Consider the following 20,893-nt stretch of genomic DNA (forward strand, 5'->3'; position numbering starts at 1 on the left):
TCTCCATTTTAGTTAACATTTATGTTAACTAAAATAATTCCTCCACCCCAATTAACTTAGCAAAACCTATCTCCATTTTAGTTAACATTTATGTTTTAGCTCTTTTACGTCAACATCTGTTTAAAGAGTACTTGATAGATGTACAATCGGGGGAGTTGTAAATACTGCCTGCATAGATTAGTGACAGAATACAAACTTCTTAATGGTTTCGGAAAGATAACTTTCAAGATTTCACAATCATATCACTGGTTTTTATTAATTTGATAAAAGGTTTCTTTTTCCAAAACAAAAGGATTAATATACTAGTAAATTGGAAGCCAAAATTTTTTTATATGTATATGCAAAAATACATTTCAGAAACACCGGTAGGCAACAACCTTTGTTTTGAATAATACATTACAATAAACAACTAAAAGTAAGGTTTCTACCAAAGAACATGATTAATAACTACTTAGCCTGTGGATGTGAAGCAATGTAATCAATAGCAAGTTCTATAGACTGAATTTTATCAGCTTCAGCATCAGGGATCTCAAAACCAAACTCTTCCTCAAGAGCCATAACAAGTTCAACAGTATCTAAACTGTCCAATCCCAGATCCTTTTGAAAGTTAGCAGTTGGAGTAACCTGCCATGGTTGAAAGTGAAATGAATTAAAAAAATAGAATTATAACACCTCCACATTTTTAACATATTTCTGTTCATAGCTCCACTTTTTTAACATATTTCTGTTCATGGGCACTCTAGCTACAACATATTTCCAGATATTTCACAAGAATCATATTGTCAAATATTAATCACATAATGAAACCAATAATCCTTCAATTGACACCCGAAGAACACTCCATTCTATATAGGCATCAACCATTGCAGAAAGGTCCCCATCATCAAAACATTTTACATTTATATCCTTTGGAAGACACTCGACATTCTTATAGATATATAAAGCATGAAAAAAACAAATCATCACATAGCAAAAAAAGAAGAAACTAAAATAATCTTACATAAGAATCAAGAATGGAATAAAAAAAAATTATGGCTTCTTATTTGTATGATTATGAAAATCTCAATGAAATTTACAATTCTAACCAACAAATATTAGCTTTCGTCAGGGGTGGGAAAAGAGAAACGAGAATCGCCCGGACTAGCCCAAACTCGGCGAGTTCGGGTCTGAGTCGTGCCTTCTGAACCTGCAAAGCTCGGACTCGGACTCGGCCGAGTCCAGGAGGCAAACTCGCCGAGTTGGCGACTTTGGCGAACCTGCAGAGCTCGGACTCGGACTCGGCCGAGTCCAGGAGGCAAACTCGCCAGACTCGCCGAGTTGGCGACTTTGGCCTAAAATCGCCAAACTCAGCGAGTCCCGTGCCTGAAACTCGGCCGCCGGCTGGGTTAAACAAAATGACAAAAAAAACATTTTAAAAAGTTTTTTTAACTTCTTTTTTTTTTGTTATTTATCCTTGGCCCCTAAAAGTGAACTTCATTTCATTCACTTGCAAAAATAGGAGGAGAGGGCATGGATAGGGCGAAGGAGGGCATCAAATCCGTCTATGAAGGAGATGAGAGCAAGTATGGTCCCATTTGGGAGATCATTGATAGGAGATAGCATCATCAACTTCATAGGCCCATCCATGCAGCAGCCTATTATCTGAATCCGGCATTCCATTTTAGCCCCACTTTCAAGGCTGATGTGGAGGTCCTTAATGGGCTATACTCAATCATGGAGAATATGGCACCTGCTGGTTCTACTCAGACAGAGCTTATTCGAGAGCTACAATTGTTCTCAAATGCACAAGGGGAGACCTTCTCTCGTCCTATCACCAAAGAAAGTAAGACAACTATGATGCCAGGTAAAAATAAATTGTAAGGCTTAATTTTAGTTTTATTGTATATTGTTAAATGATTTTATAAGTGAGACTGATTTTATTTATTTTTCTCATTTCAAACTCAAATAATTGGTGGAGCTTTTTTGGCCCAATGACACCAAATCTTCAGAAGTTGGCCATTTGCATCTTGAGCCAACCATGCAGCGCATCTGGTTGTGAGGGCAATTGGAGTATGTTTGAGCACATACACTCCAAGAGGCGCAATAGATTATCCGTGGAGAAGATGAATGATCTCATCTTTGTTCACTACAACCTCTGCCTGAGAATGAGAAAGAATGCATTAGCCGACATCTCTCCTATCATTCTAGATGAGGTTGATCCTGATGCAGAGTGGGCCACTGAGACAGATCCTGTGGTTGTCTTTAGTGATGATGACACTGATTGGATCGACCAAGTAGATATAGAGGCTGAGGTTGTAACCATGGCAAAGGAGGAGCGGAGAGCATGAGCAGAGACAAGAGATTCAGATGCAAATAGTGACACAAATGTTCCTGATGTTGGTGAGCATGGCATGGTGTCATGGGGAGCGGCTATGGCTGCTGAATCATCCAAGATCTACCTTAGACGCCTTCTTGGGGGGCTAGGGCCAGAGGGTGCACGCTCCTCTAAGCCATAGGCTTGTAGTTGTATTTACCTTTGGTATTTGTATGGAACATTTGATGATGATCATATGATGACGTGGATTCTTTATTCCATGAGTTTTATAATATTGTATACATTTGACAATATTTATATATCTATGTTATTTCCTTCAACTACAATTTGCGTTTATGCTTATGTGATTGATGTATACTTGTGTATGTAATCAAATGAGTCGAGATTGATGATGTTATTGTGTCTTTAAGGTGTATTCAATAAAGGGTGCATGAAACAAGTTTTAAATCTTTAAAAATCTCTAAATTTCTTGAGTTTTTCACTTTCCCGAGTCCAGCCGAGTCCGAGTCCCGAGTCCGAGTCCGAGTCTCGTTTCTTTGGGTGGGAGTGATGCAGAGCTACTATTTAATTGAACCTTGATCTTGTTAGAGTTACAAATAACTGGGCCAATCACTATGCTCTTCTTAAGGACCTCCACATCGCTATAGCTGATAATTAGCACAAATGTGGAAGGAGAGTTCAACGTGATTGCCAACTCCATTCTTGAAGAATGCTTCTCTCGAGTGGAAACTGAACAGCAGACCTTGACCTCTACGAAAGACTCCATTGAGAATGAATCTCAGAAAAGTTTGGATAGCTTTTTCAAGAGTACTAATGTTGAAAGGCGGAGAGGGAGGGTCCCTATACAAGGGTAATGAATGGAATTTAATGGAATGTTAGGGGAATAAAAGTCCCTGAAAAAATAAGGCTGATAAAGTGCTAGTTAAAAAAGAGTAAAACGGATTTTGTATTGTTGCAAGAAACCAAATTATTGGGTATCAATTTTGCAAGGCTTCTTAACAGTTCTTGTAAAGGTTGGAAAGGAATTGCAATAGAGACAGAAGGGGCATCAGAGGATCTCTATGTCCTTTGGAATCCTGCAACGCTTCATATTGAGTTATTGGCACAATCTACAAATTGGGCAAGATGCACTTTCAAAACATATTATTTTAATATTTTGGGAGTGATATTTAATGTTTATGGCCCTAAATGTATTGTGAGAGAAAATATTGTAACCCGGGGGCATACTTGGATAGATAAGCAATATAATATCATGTGGTTTCATAATGGGGTATTTAATATTGGGGAGAAAACAAACAGATATTGCCAGGTATTGGAGGTAGAGAGGGTTGTAATGTCCCTTCTTTGATTTTCTTGATTTTTGCCCTAGAATAACAATTTCCATTTAAGTCTAAGAAAGTAATTCATTTATAAGCATAACTTTAATAAAAAATATTGTCAAATGCAATACATAATTTAAGATAATCCTGGTTTAGGTCTCACAACAATATTAATAATCATTAAGAAATAAGAACGTAGGATAACATCTAAAAGCATTAGCATAAATATCAAGATTTCACGATAACATATGCAGTCATATAAACATCATTCATATTTAATTCAAAATATATTAATAGCATTAATAAATATTCCAAGGCGTATTCCTATAATAACCGTATAAGGAATTTGTTAGAAATGCTTGCAAACTACAATCTCAAGGATGGTTGTCCTTGTATTGTGAAAATGTAGGGGGATACTCGTCCATCCATCTCAGGGTGGCATAATTGGGAAGACCCTCAAGCCCAAGAGCACTCATACGCCTCCTGGTCTACGAGCATTACATCTTGGGGTGGCGTATTTGAAAGTCCCTCAAGCCCAAGAGAACTCATTCACCTCTTGGCCAACGAATATGGCAAGATCTCAGTTCACTCCATCCCTCAGTCCACCTTGGAGGCACACGATCCTCCTCAATCAAGCTTAGGAGCATTCATTCACCTCCGAGCCCACGAGCACCGCAAGGTATATCTATGCATCTATATATTTATAATATTTCTATTCTTAAACTTATCTCACAATATTTTATGGATGATTATAATATTTAATTCTGCCTTTGTATCTTAATTTTATTTTTTTGTTTTTCAGATTTCACTAGATGATTGATGATCCCTCCAAATAAAATGTCTTCCCTTTTATATTTGCATATCCAAGTGAAGTGACGCATCTCTTTGAATAAAGACCTCCTTTCCAAAAGACACGACTTTCTGTTCAACCTTAAGCGCTACTTCATGAATTGTAATCGCTGCCTTTAAGCTTTGATTAGTTTGCCCAGTTCTCAGTTGGCCCTCTTGCTAAATATTCTTTTAATTTTGGTCAGGCCTTTTTGAATGAAGGATGTTTATTATCCTTGGTCAGCCCTGTTTTGCTAGTAATTGTATTCTTTAAAATAGGTCAGCCACAAAGAGGAATTGGTTATGCTATTCATGTAGTGATTGCATACACATTTGTCTAGTCCTAAATAAGTAAAATGATGGAGGTGTTTGTGCACCATACAGGAGAGATTTGACCTATCTACACCTTTGAGTACAATGTATGAGTCTATGTGATAAATGGGAAATGACTCTCGTTGTGGGCATCCACCAAGATGGTCTCATACATCAAATCATAGATTGCATACTCGGACTCGGAGAGTACTTGGCAAGCCCAAATTTTTTGACTTGGCAAAACTCAGCAACTTAAAAAGTACTAAAATTTCTTTAAAAAACACCTTTTTTTGCAAAATTCAATTACAAAATGTATGAAATGAGTCCAAAGACAATATTGGGATGTTATATATCTTACTAATCAATATAATAATATATTTTTTAAACATTATATATTATTATATACATTTAATAATATTAAAATTTAGAACAATAAATAATGAATATAATTAAATGTATACATTATTAAATTTTAATATAATTATGCATTTTAATCAATATATACATTGTTATAAACATTTAAAATTTTAAATAATATAAAAATAATATTCAATACATATAGTTATACATTTAAAGCTTTAAAGTTTAAACAATACTAAAAATTTAAAATAATAAAAATGAGTCATTACATTTTGTGAACAGAAATACTATAGAATAACTATAAAATCGATTGGATTAGAAAAAAAAAATTGTGAAAGGATTTTGAAATTAATTAAAATTTTAAAAAAAAATCTAGATTGCAACTACAGAATAAAGAGATTTTTTTTAGAAGAAATCAAACTTGGATGTTGACTTGAGAATCGTTGCTGGACAAGTTGGTGTTGTCGCTGCTGCGACTGAGTGCGATAGGAGTCATCGAGCCATACGACAAGGGTTTTAAGTAAAAAGGGCCTCAAAAACGTTTGGTTTTTCACATTTTCTTTTGCGGGTTTCAAGTGGGTTTCAAGCAAGTAGCTGGCGAGTTGCAGGCGAGTTGCAGTCGCAAGTTAACTTGCAAGTGACCCACAGCGTCAAAATTTCAGCGAGTACTTGCCAAGTATGCAAACTATGCATCAAATTAATGACTCAATTTACAATGATAAGAAAAAAGTCTTACTTTTTTAATCACTTTTATATATTTTTTTAAAAGGTTAATAGATACCTTAATTAAAAATCACAATGTGAATACACAAAAGACATTTAAGTTTTGATGGGTGTATATGAGCTGGGTGAAACTTTATATTTCTAGTTTCTTGTTGTTTACCCCATGCACAAGTATTATTGCCCTTGACTTTTTTCACTTGTATTTTCCATTAGGGATCAATGCTAAATTATAATAAAAAAAAAATTATTTATTTTATTTTCATTATCTCCTATCAAAATTCATTCAAGATTTTTTTACTGGAACTGGATATGGTAGTGGTTGAAATGAAATATTTAATTAAACTTATGAGTATAAATAAATAGGAGTATAAAAATGTAAATAAAAAGCAGCAGCTAAGATATATGTTTAAGAGGATATTTTTAATAGAAATTGTGTAATAAAACAGGTATTAAAAATGTCACAATGTAGGTGTAAAAATGAAAATTATGGGTTTTAAAAAAAACTATATGATTGCATGTGACCTAGGATAAGTTTATTAAGTGAATCCTTGAGGATTGTGAAAGGACTTAGCAAGGCTAATGCCATGACACCTTTCCAAAACTAAAGAATTAATTATAGTTTTAACTTTTAAGTGGTCCCAATCACTTTTGGCCACCTAAATATCATTTAGATCCTATGTTTTAAAAAGTGTTTTTTACACTTTATTCAAAATGTAATTAAAAAGGGGCATTTGAATGTAATTAAAAGTATTTTCTAATACTTGGAAGAAAAAATAAATTACAGTAAAATAAATTAAATGGAGGACCCAAAAAAGGCAACTATAAAAGGGAAGTCATGTTTGAGATCTTAAGGATGAAAACCCTCTAGGCTTTCCACACCGATTTGAAGTCATTTTCAGCTTGCTAAAGTGCCACTTCAATGATTTACTGAAGATTTCAGCTTCTATATATATTATTGCTGATTACATTGGCTGCCATAAATAAAAATCAGATTTGGCATTTCTATATGTGTTTCCAAGTTTATTGCTGCTGTCATAATTTATCTAGCAACTCCTTATCCAATTCTACTTTCATATTTGGATAATTAAGTGTATAAGGATTTCATCTAAACATCGGTGAATGACAGTATCGTTGTCCATAAGAAAATCAGTCATATCTGATATATTTGACATGTACAATTCAGATTTTCTGTTTATGTTGCAATTGAGAATGTATACCAGAATTGTGAGGTTTCAATTTGTTGTTTGGAAGTGTAGTTTTGATTTACAAGGGTTTAAAATATTGCATTATTTATAATAAGATAAGGTTTGGCATCTACATTGGTCATTTGATTATTGTTTCAGCTTATAAACATTTCATAAATCATCCATTTCCTAGACTTGTCCGAAGGGGAACCATTAAATCTAAAGAGATTTCTATGGAAGCACTCTCCTCTTTTATAAATCTGCTTATAGAGCTAGTTTGAAGTGATGAGGTAGTGGAAGAGAACCTTTTGCAAAATATTCCCAAAGTTTTTATTGAAGAAGTTAATGGTAAGCTCTTGATTCAATTTCTTGAAGAGGAAGCTAAAGCAACCATCTATCAATTAAAGAAGGATAAGGCTCTAGGGCTTGATGGTTTACATGCTGGCTTCTTTAGTTCTTCTGGGAGTTTTTAGTGAAAGGGCTCCTAAAATAATTTAAAAGCCTGTATCTAGCATTGGTTCCCAAGAAAGTGAATAATGAAACTTATAATGACTACAGACTCAAAGCATTATGTGATACTTTAAATAAAACAGCACTATAAGTTATTGCAAAGCAAGTCAAAGAGCTGCTGCCCAAGCTAATTGAAAAAGCGCAAGGGGTTTTGAAGGTGGAAGGCAGATTATGGATGGGATAGTGATTTCCATGAAATAAAACACTCAAAGTTAAGTATGAGGACCATGTTATGCTATATGACGGAATGTCTTGGGGCTTTCTTTGCAAAATATTGCTTACTTTAAGATTCTGCAAAACACAAGCAGATTGTGTATTTAATTTAAAGCAGTTGCACGAGCAAAGTTTGGTCCTTATAAATGGCTCCCCAGCTGATTTTTCCAAAATAATAGGACTTTGGCAAGGAAATCCTCTGGCCCCTTCCCTTTTCTGATTAGTGAAAGAACCCTTGGGGTGGTTGATCATTAGTAGTAAACTACTTGGGAGAATATTTAGTATTAGGGAGCTCACTCATTTAGAAGCTTTCTACACACATGTAATTGGTAGATGATACAATCCTTGTTGGTAAAGTGGAAAAGTGGAAGCAGAAGCAAAAGCACAGAAAGCAATCTTAGATGTACATGCAGCAACGTCAAGTCAACATATTGACCAGGATAAATCCAAACCATTCTTTTTTCTATACTACTCCAAAAATTAAAGGGCATATAGCTAAAATTTTGCATTTCAATATTGCCCCTTTGCCCTACAAATATTTGGGTTTGCCTAAGTTTGCAGGACACTATAAAGCATCCTTTTAGAAGGATGTCATCTAGAGGACACAAAAACAAGTAGGTATATGGTTTACAGGCTAATAAAGATAAAGGCAGTTTGCAGGCTATACCAATATACTTACTTTTGGTTTTGCCAATCCCTAACTCGGCTTTACCCAGGATTTAATATAATACTAAAAATTTCTTGTGTCAAAGGAACAATGGAGATCAAAGAATTTCCCCTTCTCAGATGGGAGAAAGATCCGAGAAAGTGGGTGCTCTCAAAGAACATGGAGTTGTGTTGTAAGATTTAAAGGCTCACAACTTAGTTCTGGGAGGATGGTTTGGAGAATGTTACTAAAATCTGAGGCACCATGGATGGGCATTTTGCAAGGTAAGTAGCTAAGAGACCACCATCACTTTCCCATCTTGAATTCTGAACAGATACCTAATGGGTCATCCATTTGGAAGTTGATCAAAGGTTCTAAGTTTATTATAAGGACAAGCTAGCTTGGAATTTAAGTAACAGTGAAAATGCCGACTCCTGTTTTGACTTATGGATGCGCAGACTCCTGTGTTCTCTTTTCCAAATTTAGATGAAGCAAGAAGAATTCTTTCAGATTTATGGGGATCTAGAGTCTGTAAATATTGGGAAGATGAGAAGGAAGATGAAAGGTTGGTGAAGGCATGGAGAAGTTGCAATGCCTCCTATCCCTGCAGATCAATGAATGAATCTAGAATCTCAATTACATCCAATGATTATTTCCAGCATAGATAAAATGGATAAAGCTATTTGGAATGGTCAGGATTCAGGTATATCTGAAGTAGCTTCAAGTTACTCACTGCTCAAACATTGCCATCGTACTTGTTTAGAGAACTGGCCGATTAAGCTAATTTGATGTAGAGTGTCTCCCTCCAAATGCAATGCTTTTGTTTGGTTAGTGACATTAAATAGAATATTAACATATTGTAACCTCTGTAAATGAGGATTCTTTGGAATTTTTCATTATTGTTTGTGTTAGCAAGCTAAAGAAAATGTTGATCACTTGCTAATTCATTGTTCCTTCTCTTCCTGGATTTGGCATAAAATGTTCCAATTGTTTGGTTTATCCTAGGTATTATCCAAGTCAGTAAGGATGTTGCTATGCAACTACACAAAAGGTTCTTATAGTTTGAGGTATTTATGCAATATAGGATTGATGTGTGCTTTATAAGGTATATTGTTGAAAAAGAACTCTAGGATTTTCAGAGACAAGGAAGCATCTTTTGATAAGTGATGGAATCGCAAATATAATTCTATTATACTCTCCTAATTTTGAAACAAGATTAAGACTTCTCTTTCTTATTCTGATCAGAGGATAGTTAAAAGCTAGGGTTTGCAAGTTTCTTCTCCTATTCAAGGGTTAAGAGGTAGAAAAGTTAAAAATATGCAAGAAAAAAAAAAGCAGGAAAATAAGTTTGATAGAGATGATATACGGTGCCCTCTGAAAGTATATGTAAAAACGAATTTTAATGGAGCACCAATAGAAAATCTGAGCTTGGTTGGTGAAGGAGTAATTGCAAGTTTCAAGCTGAAAATTGTTATAAGGAGGCTCACTTTCTTTTGAAAGTAAAACTGATAATGAAGCAGAATGACAGAAGCTCTAAATTTTAAAAATCTAGTAGCAGGAGATTTGCTGATAGTGATCAATGCAATTAAGAATGTTTTAGCTCCAAATTGGCATCTTAGTTGTTATCTAGAGAACATTCAAGGCATCAAAATGCATTTTACAGATATACCGTTCTCCCATTGTTGGAGGCATCTGAATTTAGCTATTGATTATTTAGCAAACATAAGTATATTACAAGAGCCCATAACTCGTAAAAGGCCCTTATTGATCATTTAAGTTTTAGACAGCCATAGCATGTCTGAGTTGGCAGGATTGCAAAGTGTTTCTAAAAGTTGAAGTGCATCCTAACCAAAGGAAATCTTTAGTGTGGATAATATGATAATGATATTCATTTTACTACTTGCTCTGGGTATGAATCCATTAAAGGTGGCATTATGTGAATTAATGATGCTATCTTAATTAGTATTTACTATAGCAGATTGGTGGTACTCTCAAGTTCTCAACTCTTGTTGGCCATGGGAGAGATGCAATCTCCCGTCAGTTGTTTTTGAAGCGCATCATTTTTGAGTAGCATTTATTCAACTGGGTTAGGGAAAAAAGGAAAGCCAGGAATGTGGTGATCTGTAGTTGTGTTGCTTGGTGGTTTAGTTGTACAAGGAATTTTGCTGTTTGCAGGCATGGCAAGCAAAGGTATGTTGGGAAGAACGAGGATGGTAAGCTCTGTGCTTTAGTGTCAGAGAATACTATAGAATGCACATTTAATTGTGAATCTAAAGATATTTTGTTTGTTAGACATATTCTAGGCACCATAGGAGTAGAGAATGGTAGCGGGTCAAAAACAGCCCTACATGGAAACTTTGTCACCAACCTTGTGCAATTTGGTCTTGATGAGACCTAAGGCCCAAGGGTTTACCTACTCAAAATGTTTATACCCCATCAATTTGATACAATGGAGCCTGTTAAAACTTAAGAATGAAGAATGGCTTGGGAGCACTAACGACATATGTTAAGAACAAAGATTAGCTTGCAAGCACTAACAAGCTTGATTTAGTAAGCTTGTTTCTAGTTGGAGAAGGATATGTTATTGTGAGCATGACTTTTTACCAAGGTAGGGACGCGAATAGAATCCCAACTATTTAATCCAAAAAAACCAAATTAACATGATTTTGGCATGTAATTGGGAAAAATAAATTACTACTTCATTGTGAATTTGTGAAACTCAAATAATCATTATGCAATGTTAAAATTGAAATTAAAAACAAAACAGTAATGATGAAGTGTGTTCCAACTTGCACCCTCCAAACGGATTTTGCATTAGACTTAATCCAATAAGCATGCCAACCATATTGTTCATAGTCATGCTCTTATATATTATATACATGCCTTTGACTTCCAAATGTATTTATCACAAGAGTCAATCAATACCTCAACTACCTCTCAATTGTGGGTTGTCCAAACCCAACCACCTTGTTATTGTTGAGCTTCGGTAAAGACCAATCAAACAATAGAAAGATAGCATTGAGATTGGTGTTGTTAAATGGAGAACAAAGGGACCAATCTAGATATTATCATCAATTGAACATGTTCCCATTTACAGGTCAATCATGCTCTAGAATCAATACAAGATCCCACCATTACAGGACCCATCAAAGATTGTCCAATTACATCCTACCAAGGCCTGAAATTTGTGCCCCGTTCACATCTACAGCAGACCAGACTGGGAATGAACTAGGTATGGATCCGGCCATTTTTTTGAGAAAACTGGTACCACAGGTTTTGGATTAAGATCTATGGAGTTAGGAAAATTGGCAGTTTATCATAAGGTATCACCCCATTAATAATAATCTTCAAACTCTTACTAGTTTGTCGTGGTTGTCTTGATCCGTTTTTTTCTGAAATTTAGAGATTCAAGACTACTACTACTATCAAACTTTGAGCTAAGTTCAAGAACAAAGCTTTGGATTAAACAGAGGATAGGCAGAAATATTTATTACAGAAACGTAATTAGTAAAAAATTAATTGTTGTATTAACAATGAGCAAGAACGCTCAATAAATAGATTACAAAGATTTACAAAATAGAAAGTTTCTAAAATACAATATATTACACGATTGAGCATTAATAACTAACTTAGGAAAATATAATATTAATACCCTCCCTTAATGCTCAATCTATCAATGACACCAAGGTGCCCCCTGAATTTGACAAACTTATCTGGACTGAGCGACTTGGTGAGAATATTTGTTGTCTGCTCCGTTGTTGGAACATACAACAACTGAATTGAACCGCCTTCAACAAGCTTTTGGATGAAATGACAGTGAGTTTCCATGTGCTTGGTTCTTTCATGGAAGACAGGATTCTTAGCAAGTTTGAACACTCCTTGATTATCACAGAACAAGGGAGTCGGACCTGCTTGAGATATCTGCACATCTGCAAGTATCCGGTGAAGCCAAACTGCCTCACATGCTGCCTTAACTGCTCCTCGATACTTTGCTAGTGTCGAGGAGAGAGAAACTGCCTGCTACTTTTTACTAGTCCGGGTGACTGCGCCAGATCCCAAACTGAACACATATCCGGAGGTTGACTTCCTATCATCAACCAATTCTGCCCAATCTGAATCTGTGAACCCACTAAGGCTAGGATCATGACTCCTAGTGTAAAGAAGTCCATAATCAGAGGTGCCCTTCACATAACGCAGCACATGCTTCGTTGCTACCCAATGATCAGCCTTGGGGGTTGTCATGAAGCGTGGAATGTAGCTCACTGCAAAATTGAGATCAGGTCTAGTAGCAGTAAGATAGGTGAGACTGCCCACTAGTTGCCTGAATTGTGTTTCATCTACAAGAGGAGAATCAAACTTGGCTGACAACTTCAGTCCTGTCTCCATAGGTGTGGAAGCAGGTTTGCAATCCTGCATTTGAAACCTGTCAAGCAAGTTCCTGGCATACTTAGACTGAGAAATAAAAAATACTACTATCAGTCTGCCAAACCTCAACACCTAAACAATAATGGTGAAGCCCCAAATCTATCATATCAAAATCCTTGCATAGATCCTGTTTGATTTATGCAATCAAATGTGTTGAACTGCCAGTAATGATCAAGTCATCCACATAGACAACAAGAAAGAGAATATCATCACCAAAGTGTTTGATATACAAATTACTGAAAGAAGGACAACACTGAAAACCATGAGCAACCAAGCACTGATCAATCTTAATGTACCACGCTCGAGGAGCTTGTTTGAGTCCATAGAGTGCTTTAACGAGTCTACATACTTGATGTTCTTTCTTGGCAACCTTGAAACCAGGAGGTTGCGTCATGTAGACTTCTTCCTGCAACTCCTCATTGAGGAAGGCACTCTTAACATCCATCTAATGGACTTTCCATCCAAACTGAGCTGCAATAGCGAGAAGAAGACGAATGGTACTCATCTTGGCAGTAGGAGCAAATGTCTCCTCATAATCAATGCCCTCCCGCTGTGTAAATCCTCGAGCAACTAATCTGGCCTCATATTTATCCAAAGTACCATCTGTGTGATACTTGACCTTATAGACCCATTTGCAGCTAATGGGCTTCTTCCCTGGAGGAATATCAGAGAGAACCGAAGTATTGTTCTTCAGAAGGCTCTGGTATTCTACATCCATTGCTTGTTCCCACTTTGGAATCCCTTTTGCTTCTGTATAGGTCTAAGGCTCATAAATACTATGAATGTTGGCCATGAGAGCAAAGTTAACTGTATTTTGCTGCTAGCCCTTATTTCTGGAAGATCTACCCTCAATGAGCTCACCAGGACGAAGATCACGGATTGTCTTAGCCCACCATTTAGGCCAGAGAGTAGATGTGCCAACATCAGTTGGAGGAGAAATAACTGGAACTGAAGGTGGAAGAGGATCTAGAACAGGTGGAAGATTAGCATCATCCGGAGAAAATTCAGGTAGTGCATCATCAAATACAGAATCTGCATCATCCCTCCCATCAGGTGAACCAAATGGAAGACCGACAACCAAATTAGAAACCTTCAAAGGCTGATCCAAATAATTCTGCTCAGACGATGAAAGCTGAAATGGTCCTTGATCTCCATCAAAGACAACATCACGACTGAAGATGAGATGATCAATGTCTACATCAATAAGTCGGTAGGCCTTATGGTTGTCATTGTATCCTATAGACATAAGCTTCTGACTCTTAGAATCCAACTTAGAGCGCTTGGCATCTGGAATCCAAACATATGCGAGAGAGCCAAAAACTTTCAAATGGCTGATCCTAGGTTTGCAACCAATCCATGCTTCCTCGGGAGTCTTCCCCTTAACAGCATGAGTGGGTGACCTATTAAGGAGATAGACTGCAGTAAACACGGCTTCTGCCCAATACTTCTTAGGAACATTTATGTGTTCCAACATACTAGCCATTTTTGTAATGGTGCGGTTGCGATGTTCTACAATGCCATTTTGTTGAGGGGTGTGGGGCGTGGTTAACTGACATTTTATGCCATGTGTATCACAGAAAGTGGAGAAAGCAATAGAACAAAACTCCCCCCTATTATCAAACCTAAGAGTAATAATAGAACAACCAAACTCTTTTTCTACCAAGGCCTTAACTTTCTGGAATACAGGAAACACGTCTGATTTCTGTCTAAGAAAGTACACCCACATTTTATGACTGTAATCATCAACAAAAAGTAAGAAATACCTACACCCAGTAAGAGGAGTATTCATTGGACCACATACATTAGCGTGGACCAACTATAGTACCTTAGATGCTCGCCATGAGTCACCATCCTTGAATGATATTCTGTGCTGCTTCCCAGCCTGACAAGCGTCACAAACTCACGGATTCTGAGTTTGAATTCTAGGTAGGCCATGTATAAATCTTCCCAAACAAGCTGAGCAAGGTAATGAATGTTCAGGTGACCATATCACAGATGCCATAGATGGGTGATAGAGGAGGATTTTGCTGTGAAGGCATGCTCAAGAGAATCACCTGTATCCACAAGTTTGTAAAGACCATGATCCTCAATACCAACAGTAACAGTAGTGTGTGTCGCATGATCAACAATTGAACGCTTATGTGCACTGAAGATGACATCAAGCTGAGGAGAATGCGGCATAATCTAACTCACAGAGAGAAGGTTCAGTTACATGAGATTCCTCCCACCAGACTGTATCTGAACGTTGCCCTTGCCAACAACAGTATATTCTCCACCTCCTCCAAAAATAATTGAATCAGTGTAGGGAGAGAATTTTGTAAACCAATCACACCATGTGAGTGAAATGCCGAGAAGCACCAGAATCAATATACCAAGCAGAAGATTTCACATGATCTGTTGGTCTTTTAGCCATGACGACGTAAAAGGCAAACTCTTTCTACTCTGTGTGCTCAGCGACATTGGATTTAGGCTGAGAACCCCCCTGCTTCCATTGTTCAAAAGCTATGCGATTGCGACAATCCTTGATCATATGACCATATTTGTGACAATACTTGCACTGAACCTTATTCTTCTTCGAACCTTCCTATGACTGACTGGAGCCCTTCTGTTGAGAGGACTGAGATGACTGAGATTTGCCTTTATCCTTGTGAAAGGATTTGGTGGCTGCAAATGCTTGCTCTAAAGAAAACGAAGTGGCACTGCCACCAAACTATTGTTTCCAGCGATCCTGCTGTGGAAGTTTGGTGCACAACTCTAGAAATTTCAAATCAACATTCGTAGACGTAATGTTGAGTCTCTATGAAGTGCTCGTAGGATTTTGGTAGACTTTTCAAGGTTATTACTACCATATCCTCTTCCTCCATTTTCCGACCAATAGCTTCGAGCTGATCTCGAATGTCCTTAATCTTCGTGAGATGCTCCTGTAAGGACATGCGCTCATCCATCATGATGGAAAACAACTGGTTCTTCAAGAAGAACGCTCGGCTTTTGTCGGATGTCTCATGCAACTCCTTCAGACGCTTCCAAATTTCTAAGGCTGACTTGCCAGAGGAATCTAAGGTAGCTGGTCATCTATGATAGAGAGCTTAAGAAGCATGACAGCTTCCCTATTGCGATCATCAAATTTGTTCTAATCTGATCCAACTGCGGTAGGACGAGATTCTTTGTCCAAAACAAGATCATCAAGGCAGCGGTATTCAAAAATAGTCAGCATGCGCTGCTTCCAGGTGTTATAATTCTTGCCATTAAATCGATGACTGCCTTCCAACATCAAGTTGGTCAATGACGCCATCTTACATGTTTCCCAATGCACGAAAAACGAGAAAATCTGAAAAGGCATGAATCTGAAACAGAGGCAGAATCAGGTACAGACTTCAAAAAAGACAAAGTACGATTGGCATGGATTTTGAGAAAAAAATTTGGCTGACCAAGAAAAAAGAAAAAAAAACCGACGAAAACCCAAAAGAGTTCTTTAAAAACCCACAAGGAATCTGCGATCAGAATGCAGATCCGACAGCTCAAAAATTGAGGCACGGAAAACAATGCACCCAGGAAAATCTAACAGCGACCCAATTGAGGGTTCAAAAAATCCACTAAGAATCTGCAATCAGAATCAAATTTTGACTTGAACTGAAGGGTCAAAACCCTAGTCAAAAATTGCAGAAGCCCTAAGCGGCCATGAATGAACCAGATCGAGCAGCAAAAAATAAAAGATAGCAAAGAGAAACCCTAGCCGCGCACATACACAAATACCGATCACAAAAAGAAAACCGACATGAAGATCTACAGTTGCGAGGAAAAAATCACGAAAACGTGAATCGCAACAAAAAAAAATCGTGGGCAAATTGCGTCGGACAGGTAAACGGAGGGATGCGAAATGCAGAGTCACCATGGATCGCAAAAGAGCAAACGAAGGGGTGTCGCGAGTTGCAAAGCTCCTATCGCGATTTGAAAATCGCGTCAAAAAACACACATACGAAATCGCATCAAGCTTGCAGGGAAGAAGTCGCGTCTTCAAAGGCCGGAAGAAGAACCTAAATCACGACTTAGCAAAGAAGATGATTTTCAGAAAAAATGCCCAGAAATCACGAAGAATGTTTTTCAAAAATCTGAAAAAAATTCTTTCGAAAATTTTATTGAAAAACACATGTATTTTCTAAAAAGGCTCTGATACCATATTACGGAAACGTAATTGGTAAAAAAAATTAATTGTTGTATTAACAATGAGCAAGAACGCTCAATAAATAGATTACAAAGATTTACAAAATAGAAAGTTTCTAAAATACAATATATTACACGATTGAGCATTAATAACTCACTTAGGAAAATATAATATTAATAATATTAAGGTAACTCCCAAAAAAAAGTCACTAGACATGATGGTGTTCAAGGCTCAAGACACTAGACTCAATCTAGAAACAAAGACGACTGCATGTAAAACCCCTGATCTAGAAGGAGAAGAAGGGAAAGTCAAGGTTTGCAAGGTAGATTATTAAATTAGTTCCTCAGGTCGTGTTCAAGACAAAAGAAACTGAGCTAAAATGTCACTAATTATTAGGCGTTGGATTTCAGGAAAGCCTTGAAACGTAGATTTGATAATCCTTCAATTTAATGTCAAATGATGGTTTTGACTTGAATTGAACTGTTACAACAATTCCAAATAATGTAAAAGCTCAAGATCCTCTAAAGTTGATGAAAGCATACCAAATTCAGAACAGACCAGTATGACATTGAATTTCCACATTTTGGCTAAGACCTATGCAACTCAGGTTGCTAAAGATGGCTTTGCATACCAGATAGTTAAGTCTATCGTGGACCTAAAGAAGGGAATTTTGCTTCTTACAGTGACATGAAACGTCAGTAGGGCAGCTTTGATAATAATTTGGAAGTTCATAGCCAGCAAATTGGGAGTGGAAAACCTGATGACCTGTAGCCAATCCAGCAGATTTCTTTTCTGTTGTTTGCTTTTAATTTGTCTTTACTTTCAGTAATTTATAGTCAATTAATATAATTTGTTTGCCATCAATGTTGTATTTGTTGTCTGCTAATGAATTATCTATTTTGGCTAAATGTTTCAATTGGTTTTCTGCCATGGGTCTGGACATACTATCACTGCCATGGCAAGTTGTGAGCAGATGTATATATTTCTGCTTTTATTCCTTTCATCAGGAAGGTATTAATGAATACAAAGAACATTAGCTGTCATAAACATTAGTATTATCATGCAGTACAATAAGGAGAAGTAATGGTTCTTCAAAAAAACTAACAGTGCTTTGACTCTAGCAATGATATAATTACTAACGATAATAAAGAATTCAAATACAGAGCCATTAACTACATTGCTTTGCAGCAATCAATGGATCAACCGGTGAGGGTGACTGTATATTTCTTGTTTATTCCATCCACCAAGGTTCAAATTCCTCAAAGATGCAATAAATAAGGAGCGAGGCTGGGATCATATCCTGGACGAATGGCAGAAAAGATACCCCTCAGTACTTGACTTTAAACTGAAAGAATTCAATTATTCAAGCAGCTTAAGCAACTGCCCCTGATACCAACAAGTTGCAGAAATGAACTGAGATTGTTATATGACATATCAACAACAAAAAATTTTACAGACAAATTAAATTATTAAAATATGGGGAAAAGAATAACTAATCTATACATTAGCTACATAAATTTGGATACTTCTATGTCATCACCAAACAGCAGCGCTGAATATTAGTTCCAGTTGCTAGAAAGCGTTTTTTTTTGTAATAACTTCTCAGAGTTAACGTTCTCAATGACCTTTTGATCATTTTCCAAGTATTCATCTCATTCCAAATAACAATCACACAAGATATAACCTCTATTATCAGGTTTTGCCAGTAACCCTGGATAAACCCAGACCATTCCAGGCAAGATTCTCATCCTGGCCCGAGACTGGACCCTAGGTGCATCTTGAGCAAACCCACAGGTTTCAAAAACTACTGCAGTTTCTAAAAGAAAAAGGATTTGAAGCTTGGTTAAATGCAATGATATAGCAAAATGTGGCATGGACCATAAGGCTCCTGCGACCTTAATGTCACTTCCCTTCCCTTTGGCCAACCTTGACACGATCATTTTGGATCCTCAAAAAGTGTTTATTAACACTAAATTAATAAAATAAAATAAAAATTTAAATCAATATATATGTAATAAATAATAAATAAAACAAGATTCAAATTTGGGCAATGGGACCCATGGGCCCTATGCAGTGTAAGGTATAGCTATCAACCTATTCATTCATTTTGGATCATCCATCTATTATTTCACATTTGCTCTTTGAGTTCATGCAATTGCACATTCAAAAACAAAATCTCTCGTTTGGAGTATCTAAAGTCAAGATGCAAACACTTGCCACTTATTTAATCCATTCCTTACTAAGTTACAAAGATTAAATTGAGTTTGGTCAATGTTTCCCAAGTTGTTGAGGCATATTGTCAGCGATCCATTGTATCTAAACTGCATAATACTCATTGCCCTTGGTTATTGTTGTGCCACCTTGAGAGGGTTCATGCCATATCAACAGCAAACAACATCATTTGTGCCCCATTCAGCGGTCTAAGTGCATTGACAAGCCATCAATAGTAAGTCCTAACAATCCAACCCTAAGCATGTTTCTACCATGTACTACTCAATTTCACAAGATCAACCAACTACTCACCTCAATGATGCAACAAATGAATGCCACTCTAAATCCACCAAACCCACACTAAATGTCACAGGTGAAGGAAGTAACTCAACTGGTCCAACCAATCATAACAAGGCTTAGTAGAAGAGCAGAATCTAATAAAATAAAATATTATGTCAATGCTTGCATGGATGAGTAAATGACCTTTCATCCGAACATTAGAAGCCAAATAACATTTGTGAATTATTGTGATTTCAGATCTAGGAGTGGACCAAAAGTCAATATAAGACCTACACAACAGCCCCATAGATATTTGCAGCTTAAGTTGAGCAAGTTGACCCTGCCCCTTTTGATGGATCAAGGAAAAGTATGTCAAAGCTTGCATGGATGAGTACATGGCACTTCATCCGAACATTAGAAGCCAAATAACATTTGCGAATTATTGTGATTTCAGATCTAGAAGTGGACCAAGAGAGGATATAAGACCTACACAACAGCCCCATAGATATTTGCAGTTTAAGTTGAGCAAGTTGACCCTGCCACTTTTGATGGATCAAGGAAAAGTACTCCACGTGCACAGGTGCAAGACATGGACAACTACCTTTCACTCAACCCTATGTTAAAAGCGGAAGCCATCAAATTTGCAATCCTTCAATTGAAGGATATAGCCCATGAGTGGTGGTATAATGGGATGATCACCCAAGGACATAAACATATTGCCACCTATGCTGAATTTACACTAAGACATGGGCAGATTTGACAGGAAGGATCACAAGATACATTTCAAGGTGTTGGCACAATGGATGAGTATGTAGCAGAATTCCAACGAGTGTCAATTATAGGACAGATGTGATAAAGAGGAGAATCATTATCTTATTCACAGAGGGACCAACTGAGCCACTCAAGGCTTTGGTCATATCTTCTGACCCAACATCCCTACAAGATGCCATCCAGAGCACTAAACTTGAATGTTTCGATGACAAAATAACAAGTTCTACACTTAAGGTGGACCAACAAGACAGCATAAGAAACCCTTTCATAAGGTTTACCCTCAACCTAAGACATTACCACATAAGGTTTTTCTTGTAGAAAGCCTTGGCAGCCAGGTCACAAATGCTTGGTAAAGGGACAAGTACACTACATAGCGGTGATGTCCAATGAGGATTCAAAGGTAGAACCTAAGCCTGAGGATGTAGTTGATGAAGTGGTACATGAGGGCAAGGGCGGAGAAGAGTCAATGAGAGGCACACTTGGTACACTTTCAAGAGCACTAAGTATCTGTAGTATTCCCACTATTTTTATTTTTATTTTTAAAGCAATATCACAATCACACGTTAGGGTTAGAATAATGAAATTCAAACAACTGGAAGGAACCCTACACTTTCTAATCACCGAGAGCCCAGACTG

At 37.0% G+C, this 20,893-nt stretch overlaps 1 protein-coding gene across 1 annotated transcript in view; it reads right to left on the bottom strand.

Annotated features, from left to right (window-relative positions):
* Positions 1–306: 306 nt before the first annotated feature.
* The window catches only part of LOC131045052 (acyl carrier protein 2, mitochondrial), a 42,258-nt gene continuing 21,671 nt past the window's right edge, over positions 307–20,893 (bottom strand). The window contains exon 2 of the mRNA XM_057978565.2: positions 307–624. Within this exon, the coding sequence (XP_057834548.1) occupies positions 448–624 (177 nt within the window). The 3' untranslated portion in view covers positions 307–447. The remainder of the gene's footprint in view (positions 625–20,893) is intronic.

Source organism: Cryptomeria japonica, chromosome 7 (assembly GCF_030272615.1).
Source record: "Cryptomeria japonica chromosome 7, Sugi_1.0, whole genome shotgun sequence".
Lineage (NCBI taxonomy): Eukaryota > Viridiplantae > Streptophyta > Pinopsida > Cupressales > Cupressaceae > Cryptomeria > Cryptomeria japonica.